At 37.3% G+C, this 18251-nt stretch overlaps 1 protein-coding gene across 2 annotated transcripts in view; it reads right to left on the bottom strand.

The window, feature by feature from the left end:
* Positions 1–18251, bottom strand: part of MNAT1 (MNAT1 component of CDK activating kinase) — a 203010-nt gene that overhangs the window by 97663 nt on the left and 87096 nt on the right. For both annotated transcript variants that reach the window (XM_004698633.2, XM_045287823.1), the window contains exons 5-6: positions 8635–8775; positions 281–406 (exon numbers count right to left, since the gene is read on the bottom strand). In XM_004698633.2, coding sequence (XP_004698690.1) covers positions 281–406; positions 8635–8775 — 267 coding nt within the window. The remainder of the gene's footprint in view (positions 1–280; positions 407–8634; positions 8776–18251) is intronic.

The raw sequence follows: 18251 nt of genomic DNA on the forward strand, positions 1-18251 counted from the left end.
AGCACCAGGTCAAACAGGCCATGAAGAGTCTCTAAGACGTTGACATGGCCAAGGTCAACACCTTGATCAGGCCTGACAGCATATATTGGACTGGCTCCTGACTATGATGCTTTAGATGTTGCCACAAAATCAGAATCATCTAAATTGAGTCTAGTTAGCTAATGTCAAAAATAATCATTTTCAATACACACATATAAGTACATATGTAAATATACACATGTGTGTCTATAGATAGATAGATGTATATATCTTTCAGGCAAACACAGATGATAAGACTTACCATTTTGATGCCTGTGGAAAATGTCACTGGCTTTATAGATTTGGGTTTCTCAAGCTGCATTTCCAGTTGGGTAGATCGATCTTTATGCTGAGCCAAAAGCAGAGCAACAGGAAGATCTGAACTTTCCTGAAAGAAAAAATAATTCATGTTCAAAGTGAAGATGTGAATAAGAAAGCTACAAAGCAAAAGGCTTTTAAATTTTAAAGCATGCCTCTTTCAGAAGCATTAAGTCAAACTAAACATTCACTTTATGGAGAATAATTTACAGAAAATATTAGCATTCCATAATAAGAAAAGGCTGCCATAGACTCATAAATCAAAATAACCTGCTAAGAAGTATTTTTATAAAATCCACATTAAAGACAATATAATGGGGTCCTATTTCATCTGGCAAAGTCAACCCAATTTAGTAAAATAAAAATAAAAATTTTGAAGCTAATCACAAAAAAGAGTAGTACAAAGTATAATAACTTAGATCAGATGTTTATCTAAGACACATTCTTCTTACCAATGAATTCAGACCAGTATGAAATTGTTTCCCATTAGATTGCACCTGAGGCAGTTTGGAAATGATCCTTGTTATGTTTTGCACAATAAAACTATTGTAAGTCCTACCAAACATATATTTATTTTCATCTTTACTAACACGTTTTTTAGAAATTAAATCCAATTTTTCAATTAAATAAAAAACTATAAACATTTTTAACATCTTATTTGGATATTAAATCAAGACCACTATTTATATATAACTGCAAGCACATATATTAGTAATGTAAGCAAATTACTGATTGAATAGTTTTTACATGAACCCTCATTTATTTATTCTGTTTAACATGAGGTTCTCTTACATGTTGAAAGTGCTTTGAAGCTAAGATCTAAAATAAATGACATCCAGACATATTTCTTTTGAGTTATCAGTTAAGTACATAAGAATACCACAGAAAGAAGCCAAGAGGGGAACAGATCATACACAAATACATACTAACATACACACAGTACCTTCTTTATCAGTAAGCATATATGAAGGTACAAACACATTGCTATCTCCTATATTAAGGATACCAACAAAAACAAACATTATTCAAATGGTCTAAAGAACTTTTCTTTTTTACTAGCAATTACCCCAAAATAGTCTCGCACTCTGGTGGTGGTGTCAGGAAAACACTGGACTGCTAAAAGCAAAGTTGGCACTTCAAATCCACCAGTAACTCCATGGGAGAAAGATGAGGTTATCTGCTCCCATAAAGATTTACAGCTGTGGAAACCCTATATGGGGTCACTGAGTCAGAACAGACTCGACGGCAGCAGTTTTTGGTTTGCAAAAAAATAAGAAGTCCCACTATTCATCTCAAAATAATTCTAAAGAAACCCTATCATGAACATATCACAGTATGAAAGCAAAGAAAAGCAACCCACTGCCATCTAGTCGATTCAGATTCATAGTGCCTATGAGCTTTCAAGGCATGGCAAATCTTCGCCGCTTTCTCAGTCTCAGCTTTCTCCCAGGGTAGCTGGTGGATCTGAACCTACAACCTTGAAGTTAGTGGTCCTTTACATACCCAAGAGCACCACCAGGGCTTCTTTAGAAAGTAATTAACAGATTGGAATTTTCTTCCCAAATCCAGAACTTAATATTTTTTAGGGAAGAATGTGGCTAATAACTATAGTTAAAGAAATAGCAAACAATAATTCTTAGTAAAGTAATTCAAATAACATAAAAACAATCTAATTCAACAGAATTTCTCTAAAATAAAGTTGCACCACAAGATTTTCCAATAAAAATGTTTGAAGAGCATTGTTATTAAAAATTTTAACTGTAACTAGAAGAATATTAATTTTATTTATAAAACCTAGCCTCTTTAAAGGAACAAAATCTGAGACCTAGATTTAGCAATAATAAAGCAGAATTCATGACATATTAAAAGAGAATCTACTCGGGCATCTTTCATATTCTATAATAAATCATTAGTATTATATTAGCAGCAAATAGGAATTCTGTAAATTCCTGCAGCTAGGTTTTTCTTAAGAATTTTATAATGAAATATATTAAAGAATTTCTCAAATTAATCTCCAAATCAATCCAAATGCTCTACAATAGCTGTCCTGGAGAAGGATGTCCTGCTTAGTAAAGTAGCAGGGCAGCAAAAAAGATGAAGACCTTCAACAAGACGGAATGACCCCGGGGCTGCATCTATGGGCTCCCACACAGAAATAACGGAGGGGGTGGCAGTGAACCTGGCCCGTGTGTCATTCTGTTGTACACAGGGTCGCTGTGAGTAGGAACCAATCCAATGGCACCCAATAACACCCTGGCGATTATGTACTCTACAAAGCAAAGGATCTTATAAGGAAAAACAAAATTTTTAAAGACAAGATGATCACTCAAAATGTTTCTAATCAAAAAGCTAGGCTGTTTAAAATCCTAGCTTCACATTAATAAAAAATGACCTTAAAGTTAAAATGTCTTGGTAAAGCAGCTGAAATTTAATATAAATAAATATTCTAGGGATCTAAAACTAATGTTAATACTAAAGCAGATATTTTACTTCAAGCCTACTTTGCTTTACCCCTCGAAGCTGCAGAGCTTAAACACCTTAGTTGAGTGTTAAACTAAAATGAAGCAGGAACTCTAACATCAACGGCAACAACTGAAACAAGCAATAGGATAAAATAACCATGTGAAACATATTACTCTGGAGAATTCATAAAATGCAGATTCAGAACACGCAAGCTATTCCATTGTTCTAGCTTCCATTTTACTTTGAAAGGTTCCCTAACCTACATTAATTGCCTCTAGGCACACTGCTTAATATTTAAAGAAATTTTAATAAGACTGCCAGTAATACTCATTAAAATCTTTATAATGACCATTTTTAAAAAGATTATTTTAACTGACTTTAAGCTAGCCATCTGGCAAACAATATTTCTAATAAAAATCAGCTACTGAGTTTGACAGCAATATTAACCCATACAAAATTTAACGTATAAACTGAAAAGAATTTTCAAGCAGGAATATAAAAAGATTTAATAAGTCAGGATCTATTTAAAATCCTTTTTCCAAACTGCTGAATAAAATGAATTTATTTAGGATTAAATAAATGGACATTTTAGGCAACATTATGGCAAAAGCAAAGCCATAAACATTAAGACCATAATATCAGAATCCTGTCACATACAGTATAATACAATGCCAGTGCTTTTTAAAAGGTTAAAAAGTTACTTTTGGCACAAAGAACAAACTCAAAAGCTGAAGGAAAAATATATAGTAGTAGTTTTGCCTAAATTATGTCCAGAGAATAATTCTACCATTTAAGCCTCTAGATATATTTACATACACCAATGCTTTTCAAAAATGTTTTAATAAAATCCAACTTATGAATAAACAAGGGAAAAGAAAGGCAATTTATCCACATTGTACCTTATAATTTATTATTTCAATTAGCTGATAAAGTCTAAAATGATGTTAACATTTATAACAAAGAAATTTTAATAAAGATTCGAAATTAAAGTAATTAAGTTTTTTAGAGATAAATTTTAAAATGGAAATGAGAAATACAAACTGCAGGGGCATTCTAAACCAATCTGTTGTAATTAATTGTACTAATGAATACAGTAAATTACTATGGATTACTTAACCGCCATGTTACAAGATCTAAACAGTGAAGGAAGTATGCGCAGTAATGACTTGCAGGTGAAGAAAACAGGAAGTATCGGGGTTGGCAGGGCCTCACAAAAACCAATATTAACTCCAGATTATACACAATGTACAACACTGGCAGTTTCACATCTTGCTTCATGCCTCACTGAATTAAAGGGGAGCTTCATGCCTACAGCAGCTCAATGAGGCAGCAAAACTTAATACTTCTGAGGACTAAAAAGATAAGCAAGCATAATTGCTATGCAAACGAGCAGGCCTCAAAACAAAGTCTAAAAATCCTTCATTATGGGTAGAATTGGAATGTTAAAAGCAAATTTTCGAAGGGGAAAAATATGAGGTGCTGATGCCAAGGGCATAAGTGGAAAGCAACTGTTTTGAGAATGTGCTTTACATAATTGATGTATGTATGGATTGTGATAAGAGTTGTATGAGCCACCAATAAAATGATTTTTAAGCAAATTTTCAACTCATATCAATAGTATGTATTTAGAATTTAATTCAATTAATTATATAGAGCAAAGAATTAATTTAAGAAAATGAGAAGTCTTTCAATCAAATACCTAACTATTAACATTAATGTTAACTAAGTAATTTTTTAAGAATTTTTTTCCTCACCAAACTTGTCTACAAAATTGTAAAACAGACACATATGTCATTTCAACTGTTAAAGCCATACTTGCAACTTAATAGTTTCAAGAAAAAGCTCATGAAAGTCGCTAAGAAAAACACCATTATTCTGTTTTATATGCTTCTGACCCCATTTCAGACTGAAAATTCACATTCCACTCATAGAGCATAGACTTCTATGAAATCTTTTTCTACATAAACCTTATTAATGTCCTTACTTTTCTTTTTCCTTTACTTTCTCAACTACTTTAAACTTAAGTAATAATCCTTTCTCTTTTTATTCCTTGTTATCTGACTCAATGTTTGGGGGGCAAAATCACACACACACACATATTCCCCTCATCATAAAATACCAGCAGATCAACTAGGCAGGGAAGCTGAGTGTGTTAACACTGAGGGAATACCTCCTGGGAATAAATTATACAGCCAGAATGAAGAGAATGCAAAATAACTAACCCAGAGAGGACAATTTTCTAGTTATGATTTCATAAAAATCACACAGCGTTAGAAGCATCAAATAATACAAAAAAAGAGCTTGGAAAAATCCTGGAAAAATTCCATTATCTTTTAATTATATTTTTTTCCATGAAGGTTTTGAAGCTTCCTCACATAGTGTCAGATCTAGTTATCATTACTGCTATTATCTAACAATGTTGACTACTTGGAGAGTTAATTGCTGCAATACTTCGTTAAAACTATATGCAAAAATATTTAGTTTTCACGAACTATCAGAGTGATTATAAACTTCAACATGGAGCCAAAATACTTAAAAATAAGCTAGATATTAAAATATCTATATTAATCAATGCAAAATATTCAAGGGGGGAATGTGTTTTAGTCGGTAAGCTTAGAAAATTGTAAACTATCAAACAATCTATTAGACAGTACATTGGCTTATGTAAGTACTAATGATGCTCTCTTCCAATAGTACCAAAAAAATTTTAAAAGGCAGAAATAGAAGAAAAACACATCAGAGCCTCATTTAACATTGTTCTATGAGGTCACATATAATGCTGTATCTTAAAGAAAATCACTTCAAATCCTTTGTGGCAGTTGGCAGGATAGAAATAAGTATGCATATGAGTAATACAAAATTGCAATTAAATCATTTTCATAATTTCTGTGAAGATTTCAAAGAACAGCTAGAAAAGACAAAGCAAAGTGTTTTAATGGAATATGTAAAGACCTGGAGTTAGAAAAGCAAAAGGGAAAAACGCTTTTTCTCAAGTTGAAAAAACAGAAGAACTCGAGTTGTAAAATTGATATTCTATGGGCAAAATGCTAGAAGCATCAAAAGATGATGGAAGAAATGTACAGAATCACTGCACCACAAAGAACTGATCAACACTCAATCATTTCAAGCAAGAATGTGTGATGAACCCAAGGTATTAAAAGTAGTCCAAGTTACACTGAAGATATTACTGAAAAACAAGGCTCCAAGATTTGACATGATACCAGTGAAGTGTTTCACCAAACTGATGCAGCACTAACAAGGCTCACCTGTCTATACAAAAACACTTTGAAGACAACTATATGACCAACCAAATAAAGAGATCCTTATTTACACACAGTCCAGAAAAATGATCCAACAGAATAGATAAAATAGTAAACAGAATTCATTAACATCATATGCAAGTAAAATGTTGCTGAAGAGACTTCAAAAACAGTTGCAGCAATACATCCACTGAACTACCAGCAAACCCAAATCAGAAGAGGATGTGGACTGAGGAATAGCACTGCTGATATCAAATGGATTTTGGCTGAAACCAGAAAATACAAGGATGTAACCCATATTTTATGGGCTATGCAAAGGCATTGAACTACGTGGGTCATAACAAACTATGGATAACATCACAAAGAAATGGGAATTCCACAGCACTTAATTGTACTCATATAGAATCAATATCAAGTAGTACTGTTCAAACAGAACCTGGGAGTCCTGAATGGTTTATCTGCAAAGGTTTGCATGTATTAGGTGTATCCTCTCTCCATACTTGATCAATCTGTATGCTAAGCAAATAATCCAAGAAACTGGACAATCCGAACAACATGGCAACAGGATGGATGGAAGACATCCTGCAGCATGCGGACAGATGATAGAACCTTGCCTGCTGAAACTGAAGAGGTCTTTTGTGAACACCTACTGATGACAATCAAAGACTACAGCCTTCGGTGTGAATTACACCTCAACATAAAGAAAACAAAATCCTCACAATTGGACCAATAAGCAACATCAAAATAAATGAAAATGATTGGATTGTCAGGGATTTCATCTGTTTTGGATGCTCATAAAAGCAGTAGTCAATAAATCAAACAATGTATTGCAGTGGGAAAATCTTTTGCAAAAGATCTCTTTAAGGGGTTAAGAAGCAAAGATGCCACATTTAAAGCCCAGCTGTATCTGACTCAAGCCATGGCATTTTCAGTTGCCTCAAATGCATGTGAAAACTGGACAATGAATAAAGACCAAAGAAGAATTGATCCCTTTGAATTATGATGTTGGTTAACAATATTAAATATATCATGGACTATCAGAATAAAAAACAACAACTGTGTTTAGAAAAGTACAGCCAGAATGCTCCTTAGAAGGGAGGATGGCAAACCTTCATCTCACATGATAGAGGCATATTATCAGAAGGGTCCAGTCCCTGGAAAGAAACTCATGATTGGTAAAGTCTAGGGTCAGTGAGATGGAGTGACACAGTGACCGTAACCAAGAACGCAAACAGCAATGACCGTGAGGATAGCATAGGACCGGGCCCTGCTGCTTCTTGTATGCAGGGTCACTGAGAGTCAAAACTGACTTGATGACACCAAACAATAACAAACTCACTTAAAAGTCCCCTCGGTGACACAAATAGCTTGTACTCAACTATCTAGAGTTCGCAGCTTCAACCCACCCAGCATCTTGGAAGACAAAGTCTGGTAATTTGCTTCTATTAAGATTGCAGCTAACAAAACCCTATAGGGTACTTCTACTCTGCAGCTTATTAGGGTCTCCAGAGTGACAATCATCTCAATAGTAACAAACTTACTTTAGGTTGGAGGCTGAATATCAAATGTGCTTGTACTATGCCAAATTCTGAAAAATTAGCATTTTGCCAAGAAATCCTACGTGGCTGAACCTCAACCAAACCAAATTCACTACCATCGAGTCAATGCTGACTCATAGTGACCACCTGTGGGTTTCCAAGACTGTCTAACTGTTCACGGGAGTAAAAAGCCCAGTCGCTCTCCTGTGGAGCTGATGGTGGTTTTGAACTGCCAACTAGGTGCAACACAGTCCACCAAATAACCACCAGGGCTCCTGGTATGGATTAAAGATCACTACAAACAACAATGTTTCCCCCATCGGAAGAGAGATCTACAAGGGGTCTTCAAAACATTCTTGGAAAAATTCATTATATTTCAGTCCATTTTCCACAAACAACTTTGTGAAGCTTCACAGGAGCCTCATACCTTCCCCCTAGAAACTGAACAGCCTTTTTCACCAACAGAAAATGGTGAAAGCGATGCTGTGCCAATTTCTAGACCCATGTCTTCTGAAAAAAGTAACAGCTTCTGCTTCCTTCCTCTTGGACTCCTCTTTCTTGCAGCTCTGAATCACCACAGAAAAAGCCCAATTACTCTGCGACAGAAACCACATGGAGAGGTTTCCTGAGTGTATGAGAACAGCCAGCAACTGAGCCATCATCCAGTCATCCCCAGATGACTGACATGTGAATGACACCTTCCTAGACCTTCCAGGTCAGGAAGCCACCAGCACAAAACCACCAAGTACCTCCATCAAGCTGATGACACGTGAAGAAGAATCACCCACATCATAACCCACTCTAATTTCTAACCCAAAGAATTGTTATCATAATAAATAAAAGAACAATTGTTGGTTGAGGGAAGGGAGGATAGCTCCTTTCTCAGCAATAGTTAATTAAAATTAACACCAGACGTCAACTTGAACCAGAATACAAGCATTATAGGAAAACCATTTAGATGTTCATTTTGAAGCTGTAGAAACAAATCCAGAAGATGAGCAATATTGGTCTTTATTTTAATTAGCATTCATACACACCAGTTCATCTAAAAACGCCTGCTTATTCTTCCTTTTTAGCATCTGCTGCAAGTGTTCTTCTTTTTGTATAAACAGTCTCCTTTGTTCATTTTCCTGTCGCTCCACTTCTAAAGCTTCTTCCAATTCTTCCTGTTCCCGAGTCTAAAGCAAAAATATTTATATGTAGCATGGTTAAATTTAGTAACCAAGATCAAATTCTCTTTTGAAAGCTTATGACACCCTAAGCATTCATTGCTTAATAGTACAACAATTTCACTTTAAAGGAACTAGATTTCATTTTATTTCAGGTGAATAAAGACCGATACCTAGCACGAACCAAACACCTAAAAGATACACAAGGTCCATCTGCATAACTGTGTGGGAACTATGCTTAGTAATAGACTTAGGAATTTATCATTATTACAGACTATTTCAAATCTTTCATTTTAACGAAGGGGGCCACAGGAACAATCTCCACACAGAACGCTTGATTGAAACACTTGTAGTAGACTGATTTAATAGAAACAATTTTCAGAACATATTAGATAATGAAGTTACCATTTTCAGCCAAGCTTCTTTCCAGACTAAGTGTTTACAATGCTAGCGTCCCCAGTAGCAACCATTTAAGCTAAATTCTAAAAAGCTGAAGTTCTATTTTCTAATGTAAGAATATTAATTTTAAGTCTTCTTTACAAATAGCGATATTCAAACCTGAATATTGACAGAATATCGACAGAAAAGAAACAGACTGATTGGTTTCCTTGTTATGAAGTTCAGCTGGCTCGGAAAATTATCCCAACTCTTTTATTTAAATGTAACATTAATACTTATTCTTTTCTCTGTAAGTTTTTTGACCAAGAAACACAGAAAAATCTGAATGGCTTTGTCTTAAAGACGTCACTGTCATAAAAAATATTACAGTAACTTCTTTTTAAAATATTCAGCAAACCACTAAAAATATACAGCACCTCAAAGCAAATATGGAATGTGGCAAAGACAAGTTTGAAAATTACTAACATAAAGGAGTCCTGGATGGGTGTTGAGTTGCTAACCAAAAAGTCGATTGTCTAAATCCACTAGCTGCTCCATGGGAGAAAGATGAAGCTGTCTGTTCCCATAGAGATCTCCAATCTCGGAAACCCTTAATGAACAAATCTACTCTGTCCTGAATGGTCAACTTGGTGACAGTGAGATAGTAGGGTAACATAATTTGCATTACCAGGGCTTTCAGAGAAAAGTCCGTTTTTAAATATGAAATATTTAAAGACTAACAATTTTTTTTTCAAATTCACATACTTAACAAATGTCCAAAAACAAATGTCCATACTGAAAAGATGTTTCAGTTAAACTTTAAACTCAGTCTGTTCAAAGTTTACCATCTGGTCTCACAAAGCTGATCATCCTCTTGGTCCTTACTTGTTTAGTGCACCCCAACCTCTCAAGTAAGCCAACCAGAAACTTGCTTACTCCTTCCGCCTCTATTCTCCTTCAATTAAATCAGTTACGAAGACCTATTAGAAATTTTTTTACAAACATCTCCTCCTCTATTACTAGGTCACTATTCTATCTCAGGCCCCCCGTGGAGAAGGGAATTTAACCATGATCTAGAAAGGTTTCTGCACAAATAAATGTATCAAGTTAAGAGCTAAGAGGTAAGGCCTGGAAAAGTGAACTACTTGATTAAAAACCCTAGAGTAGAAAAAGATGATCTCATCACAAGCATAAATAACTATGGCAAGTGTTGCACAGGTAAGCATACACAAGAAAGTGGAGCCACAGTTGATAGAGTAGCAAATTCTTCTTGGGATGATGAAAAACAGGTAAACTCATAAAAGGTTTCACACTGAGGTTCAGCTAAGACTTCACGAAATAGTTATTTGAATCCATTGGACATTGGAACAGCCACGTAAGCACACAGAATTAAGGCCAAAAGACATGAAACAAGACGTTATGCTTCATATAGCCATGTCATGAAGTACAGGGGATAAGAAAGTGCTCTAGAAAAAGATGGGGAGACCAGCAGAAGGCTGAGCATGGAAGCTCTATATCAAGGCAACTAGAGAGACATTAAAGGAATTTATAGGGTCGGTTTGGAAAGATGGAGGAAGGTATGCAGACCAAGCCAGGCTCAAGACTGAACAAGAAGGCCAGTTAGGAGAATATTTCAACAATGCAGAAAAGAAATGACAAGGTTCCTAAATAAGTCGTAATCGAAGAATTACAGGAGGAAACAGGTTTGAAAAATGGAGACCATCAACAGAAAATGAAGACTGACCAGATAAGGCCTGAAGATAGTGGATGCTGGTACCACCCACTATAAGGACTGTAGCAAGAGAAGATAAAATTTCATGTCTGGGGTAAACAAGTGGCCTTTAAGACCCCAGACACTATATCTTTTGATAGCCCAGCAGCATCAACAGGAATTCCATGGAAGAAGTTAGGCGGATATCCCCTGGTGAAGGGCAGGCTGGCTTTCCCCAGCCTCGGGCTAAGCGTGTAGCTCTCCCAGCTGGGTGGAGTGCAGGCGTAAATGCCTTAGGCTAAGAGGCATGGTCTGAAGGTCGGCAGTGAGGTGTGAGAGAAAATGGAAGAGGCAAAGAGGAAAAAACTAAAACAAAAAAAACTAAGCCCTCTGAGACAGTGGGGGGGGGATAAAAAAAAGAGAGGGAAACAAAAATAAAAATATAGCTGAGCCCAGATCCCTGGCTGCAAGGGTTTAATCCCTGCCCTGAGGCTGTGGCAAACTGTGGCTGTGTTGAGATAAAACCCTGCGCTGGCTCCAAATGCCTGGCTCCTGGCTCCAGCCCAGAGAGTGGCAGGCCTAAGGTCAAACCCTAGCCAGCCTCCAATGTGGCATGCCAAAAGCCCCAACCCCTCAAAACCTAGTGGATCTGTGCCTACTTATCTTTATGATGTTCCTCCTGCGACCCAGCAGTGTGGAATTTCCCTCTTAGTAACCCTCCTAGGCTGATTTCTGCAGAGTCCCTCTGGTATGTGTTACTCAGGTGCCATCTTCCTGGAAGTCCAAAAACTCGAAATAATTCTTTAATGCATCTTTTCTTAACTGAACTCTAAACTTACCTAAACAAATGCAATAACCTCCCACCTTTCTCCCTGACTTCCGGCTTGTTGTGGTTATCAGATTCTTCCCAGCAATTTGTAAAACATAATGACTCCATGTGACAAGGGAGAACCTTTCTAATGGGAACAGATCTCCAGTTCTTTCTCCCACTGAATCATTAGGTGGGTTTCAAATACTAACCCCAAAACAACTTATCTATATAAGTCCAAATTACTTTTCACAATACATAAGGACTTCTATGACCTTTTGTGTCCTTTTTCTTTCTCCAACTTGAGCTCTACGTCTTTATATTTTGGCACATAGAACTACTTATAACTCCCAGAATTCCTCATGTCATCATGATGTTTCCTCGGCCTGTAATGTCCTTGTGGCAGCTTGCACCTCCATCTCAATCACATCATTTTTCACCTGTCTAAATTCTACTTTTTCTTCAAGGCTTCACTCAGGCATTAACGACCTGAAATGCCTTTCCTCATCTTCCCAGACTGGATTAGATCTACCTCATCTGCTCCCATAGCTCTTTCCATGTACTTTTGATCTTGCATAGAAATTACCCTATCTCTGGAGGGTCAGGACACTTGTTCATCTAAGTATAATCTACACCTCTCAGATGTTTATAACTGTTTGCTACTTTCATTATTTTAGAGGTTGAATTATTAAACCTTCTATCCAGTAATTTCAACTCTGGCTCATAAAACCCCAGAAACTAAAAGTAAAACATAAGATAATCTTCTCTAAGACTATTAGAAGATTAGAATGCTTTACTAATTTATCATTGCTCACTCTGATTGATGTTGATGTCAATTCTACCTTCTCAATCAACAACTAGACAACTAGTCCAGAATTAGATTGTTCTTTCCTTGCAACTCTCAGTCTTATTTTTCAGCTTAGAAATACAGATGTATTAAGCACTCACATTAAAGAAACTAATTTCCAGTATTAAGTAATTCACTAGGCTTAAAGCAACAAGTTTCCTGGGCATTTCTAGTTTTCATGCATCTTCTCATGTACTCAGAAAAGAGGAGAGTAAAATATACCAAGGGGAGTAATATTTATGCATACTGATACTATCAGAAATGAGGTAGCATTTTAAGGAAACCTGGCTGGTTCTGAATAGAATGAGAACGCAATGCCAATTTCTCAATCGTTGTATGGTGGGAAAGTGTGACTAAATGAAACTGTGACGGGAAGAAGCACCTCCTAAACACAGAAGAAAATACTAACTACGGGACCCAAATATCATTACAGATGACTACAAATTCATGATAAAGTGCTTAACTTCTGTTTGCATCAAAAACTAAACAGTTTATACTAAAAAAAATCACTGCCATTGAGTCAAAGTCAACTCATAGCAACTCTACAAGACAAAGTGAACTGCTCTGTAGGTTTCCGAGATTCTAACTCTTTACAGAAATAGAAAACTGCATCTTTCTCCCAAGTTACACTAAAGAAATGATCATTTAATTCTATATAATAGAAAAATCAGATCTCTGTATACATACACTCCTTTTCATTTTCCAGAATTTAGTTTAATCCTGAATTTAAATCCTTAAATATATCCAAATAAATTTTAACACAAGATCAATTAACACAAACCAAAATTATACATGGCACTGTTACTAATTCAGTAAAACAAACAAACAAAAAAAACAGTCACTAATAAAAAAGCCAGAGTTAAGTTTAGTCTGTAAGTATGTTCCTCGCATGCTTGGAGGGGTGCCTTAGTCCGCAAAGTAATGCCTTTGATCTTCAACACTTTCAAAAGGCCTTGTGAACAGATTTACCTAATGCGATGCATTGTTTTGGCTGCTGCTTCTGTGAGGATTGATTGTGGAATCAAGCAAGACAAAATCTTTGACAAGTTCTATCATTTCTCTGTTTATCATGGGTCAATTTTGAGGATTCTGGCTTATTCTACATTAGTTGTAATCCATAATGAAGGCTGCAATTGTTAATCATCAGCAAGTGCTTCAAGTCCTCCTTATTTTCAGAAAGCAAGGGTTTGTCATCTGCATATGGCTGTTTTAATAAGCCTTCCTCAATCCTGATGCCACGTTCTTTTTCATATAATCCAACTTCTCTTGGTGAGAGCATACAACCTGTCACATACCTTTTCTGATTTTAAATCATGCCATATTCTCTGGTTCTGTTAGCATAACTGCTTCGATCCAGGTACAAGTTCCTCATGAGCACAATGAAGTGTTCCAGAATTCCCATTCTTCTCAAGGTTAACCAGTGTGTTATGACCCACATAGTCGAATGCCTTGGCATAGTCAATCAAAAACAAGTAAACATCTTTCTGGTATTCTCTGCTTTCAGCCAAGATTCATTTGATATCAACAATCATATCCCTTATTCCACTCCCTCTTCTGAATCCAGCCCAAAATTCTGCAAGCCAGCTCCCTGGTCAATGAACTGCTTCAACAGTTGCTGGATGATCTTCAGCAAAATTTTACTTGCATATGATATGTTATATTATTCTTTAATTTGAGTATTCGGCAGGGTCATTGGATATTCATTGGATAGGTGCACAGACCCATCTCTTCTAAGCAGTTGGTCAAGTAACTGTCTCCCAAATCTCCTGGCAGAGTGCTTCAACACTTCATCTGCTTGGTCAGGCATTTTGATTGCTTTTCTATCAATTCCTGGAGCTTTGTTTTTTCAATCATTTTATTTGGGGCTCTTACAGGTCTTATAACATTTTCCAGACATTAATTGTATCAAGTATATTTGTGCATATGTTGCCATCATTAGTTCCTAAACATTTACTTTCTATCTGAGCCCTTGGTATCAGCTCCTTTTTTCCCTCCCTCTCCCTCCCACTCTCATGACCCCTTGAAAATTATAAATTATACTTATTTTCATATCTTACACCGGCCGCTGTCTCCCTTCACCCACGTTTTTGTTCATCACCCTGGGTGGGTGGGTGCTACGTGTCTATCATTGCAATTGGTTTCCCTTCTTCCCCTCTATCTACCACCTTCCTCCTCCCCTCCTGGTATCGCTACTCCCATTTCTGTTCCTGAGGGGTTTATCTGACCTGGATTACATGTGTCATGAGCTCTTATCTGTACCAGTGTACATGCTCCAGTCTAGCCAGAACTGAAAGGCAGGACTGTGGTCATGATAGTGGGGGGTGAGAAAGCCTCAAAGAACCAGAGAAATATTGTGTGTTTCATTGGTGCTATACTGTGCCCTGGTTGACTAATCCCTTCTTTGTGATCTTTCTATGAAGGCATGTCCCACAGTCTACAGATGGATTTGGGGTTTCTGCTCCAAACACCCATCATCCTCAACAATTTTTTTTATTTTGTTTTGGGTCTCCTGGTGCCTACTACCTAATTAGATCGACACCTTATGATCACACAGGCTGATGTGATATTTCCATATGGGTTTGTTGCTTCTCTGCTAGATGGCCACTTGTTTATCTTCAAACCTTATATGCTATATCTTTTGATAGCCAGGCACCAGCAGCTTTCTTCATTACATTTGCTTATGTACCCATTTTGTCTTCAGCAATCATGTCAGGAGGAGGAGCATTACAGAATGTCAGCTTGTTAGAACAAAGTGTTCTTGTGTTGAAGGAAGGCTTGAGCAGAGGCCCAAACTCCATCCACTTCCTCTATGTATTGTTATATAAATATATGTACATAGGCCAATACCTCTATTTTTATGAATATATTTACATGGATGCACACCTATGTTTATACCTCTATCCATAGCTTTGCTTCCTAGATCTTTCCTTTTAACTTCCTCATGCCCCACCATCACACCTGCCCTTCTTCTGCCTCTTAGTAATTCCTCTCAGCTAGATTACTGTTGCTCCACCACCACAGGGATCTCTACATCCTCCTCATTGTCTTTTTTAATTCCCCAGTTGTTTCCCTGTATATGGCATTGCTTGCTGACCACTCCTTTCCACAGCCTCCTGCACCCCCCAAAGACCCTCCGGAACCATGGGTCCCATTGCTTTCTCATCGGGCTTGCTTCCCATGCCTATCTTATGGGAGGTGAGGTAAGTGAGTTAGTTAAAAGTTTATTGTGCCAACCTGGTCGATAAACATGTGGGGTTAATTGAAGGGCAGAGGGATAAATGCTCGGTGAGCCTCACCTTTTGAGTTCTCGGGTCTCTTGCTTTGTGATGCTCTGACCAGGGTGTAGCTGCCTTAGCCAGTTCCCTGCTTCAGCTGGCAAGGCTCACTTCCTGAAAGATATCCCCGAGGAGACGCCACATGGACCTACCCCGATGCAGTCCTGGGTGCTGGAGCACCCATGTGGAGACCCCTGCCAGCGCTTAGATGGTTACACATTCACTGACTCAGCTTTCCTCCTACAGTTCATTGTGTGTGTTCTGTGAGATGGAGGAGGACTCTGTGGATTGGTGTCGGACATATGGGTTAATGTTGGACTTGTGGGCTTGGGCAGCACTGGGTTGTGATGTTTTCTTGATGTGCACTTACCCTTTATATAAAACTCTCTCTTATACATAAGAGTTTCTGTGGATTTGTTTCCCTAATGTACCCAGACTAATACAGAAAGCAAAACAATAACAGAAACCAAACAAAAAGAAATCAAAAGATTGAATAAAAGGGGCTGGGGGTGTATTAAATAGCAAAATGAAACAAAAAAGAATTCATAATTTCAGGTCTGTCTGATGACCTTTATGACTATCTCCCTACCAGTCCTGCGGGTGGGAGGGAAGGAAAAGAAAAGGGGGGAGTTTCTAGGAACTCCCTCTCCCAGCCTGAAATCAATTTGGGGGTCTTTTTGGAGCTTGGCTTTGCTCCCATTGCTGATCTGTTATGTTCCCTTCTTGATTTTTCCTACTGTGGGGGTTTTCAGATTGGATTCACTCTCTGTTGGTGTCCCCAGTATTGTCCTCTGTTGCAGTATGCTCCAGCTAGGAAACATGTCTCAAGCTATTGTCAGCCCTACAGTACTCTCTGTGCCTTAGCATCTCCGTAAATGGATGTCATCCTCAGGGCTTGGTGTACCAGTATGGGGTCTAGACCCTCGCTCTCACTTTAACTAATGCTTTCAGCGCAGCCTGAACTTCTTCTTTCAGCACTATTGGTTATTGCTCATATGCTACTCCCTGAAATGGTGGAATGTTGACTACAGTGTACCTATGATGTAGAATGGTTCCAAGCTCAAACTGTCCACTACTGGAATAGAAAAGTTCAGAAAAAATCTTGGTGTTCATAACTTTGCTAGATAGTCAAACCAAATGCGCTTTACACAATTGATGTGTGTATGGATTGGGATAACAGTTGTATGAGCCCCTAATAAAATGTTAACAACAACAACAAAAAAAGATAGTCAAACCAAAAATTCAACTTGAGAAAACCTGCTTGGGCCTACAATGAATCACAGGTTGCAGCTCGCTACAGACCCAAAGGGGTGACACGTTCGTTCGTCTAAGCACCACTCTCTCACTCAGAGAACATACAGTGTTTATGTTAGTGAGTTACAACATTCGTCATCGTGCCTTTTGCACTTTATTTGCATAAAATATCATAACCATTGCTCCAAAGAAAATTAGTGATACCAGCGGTAAAGGTAAAAAGAAAGTAATGAGAATCATGATAAGAGTTGTGAAATTTGAATCAAGTCACCTGATTTGGCAGCTGAATACAACATGGCCAAGTCAACACTGTCAACTTCTTTTTGGGGGGGTAGGGAGTGGGAAGGGTTTAAAGCAGCTAATGTAGTGAAAGGTGTGAAATAGTTAGCCACGAAACAAAGAACCCAGACCATGGAAGAGGTTGAAACGTTACTGTTAATTTGGATAAATCAGAAACAACTCTATGGCAAAAGTGTATCCAAGGCATTGATATGCGAGAATGCTAAAAGTAAATTTATAAGTGTAAATTTGGGGCCTTAGAGCCAAATATCCAATTTTCTGTTATTTCTTCTCAAACTTTTTAATTTTCAAACACGAATCTGGAATGAATTGAGTTCCACAACCAAGATATCACTTTAGTTCTTTTTGGCTTAGTGACTCTGTATTCTTTCCATCTTCTTTTGATGCAACCGGCATCATTCAATATTTTTTGCCCAGAGAATCTTTCAATATTGAAATTCAAGACTTAACTTTTTCTTGAGTGCTTCAGGTTTCAGATATGGTAAGCATTTTCTTTCCTTTTGGTTTTCTAATCCTAAGTCTTTGCATATTTCATTATAATATTTGGGTGTGTCTTCTAGAGCTGCCCTTTGAAATTTTCTAACCAGCTCTTTGACATTATCATTTCTTTCACTTGCCTTAGCTAGTCTACGATTAAGAGTAAGTTTCAGAGTCTCTTCTGACATCCACTTTGATCTTTTCTTTCTTTACTGCCTTTTTAATGACCTTTTGCTTTCTTCATGAATGATGTTCTTCATGTCCTCCCACAATTCATCAGGTCATTAGTGTTCAATGCATCAAATCTGTTCTTGAGATGTTCTCAAAATTCATGTGGGATAAGCTCTTGTGGGCTTTTCATTTTCTTCAGCTTTATCCTGAACTTACATATAAGCAACTAATGCCTCCACAGTGGCCCTTGGTCTCGTTTTAGCT

The sequence above is a fragment of the Echinops telfairi genome, unplaced genomic scaffold (genome assembly GCF_000313985.2).
Source record: "Echinops telfairi isolate 266 unplaced genomic scaffold, ASM31398v2 ScPeMD7_18;HRSCAF=68, whole genome shotgun sequence".
NCBI lineage: Eukaryota > Metazoa > Chordata > Mammalia > Afrosoricida > Tenrecidae > Echinops > Echinops telfairi.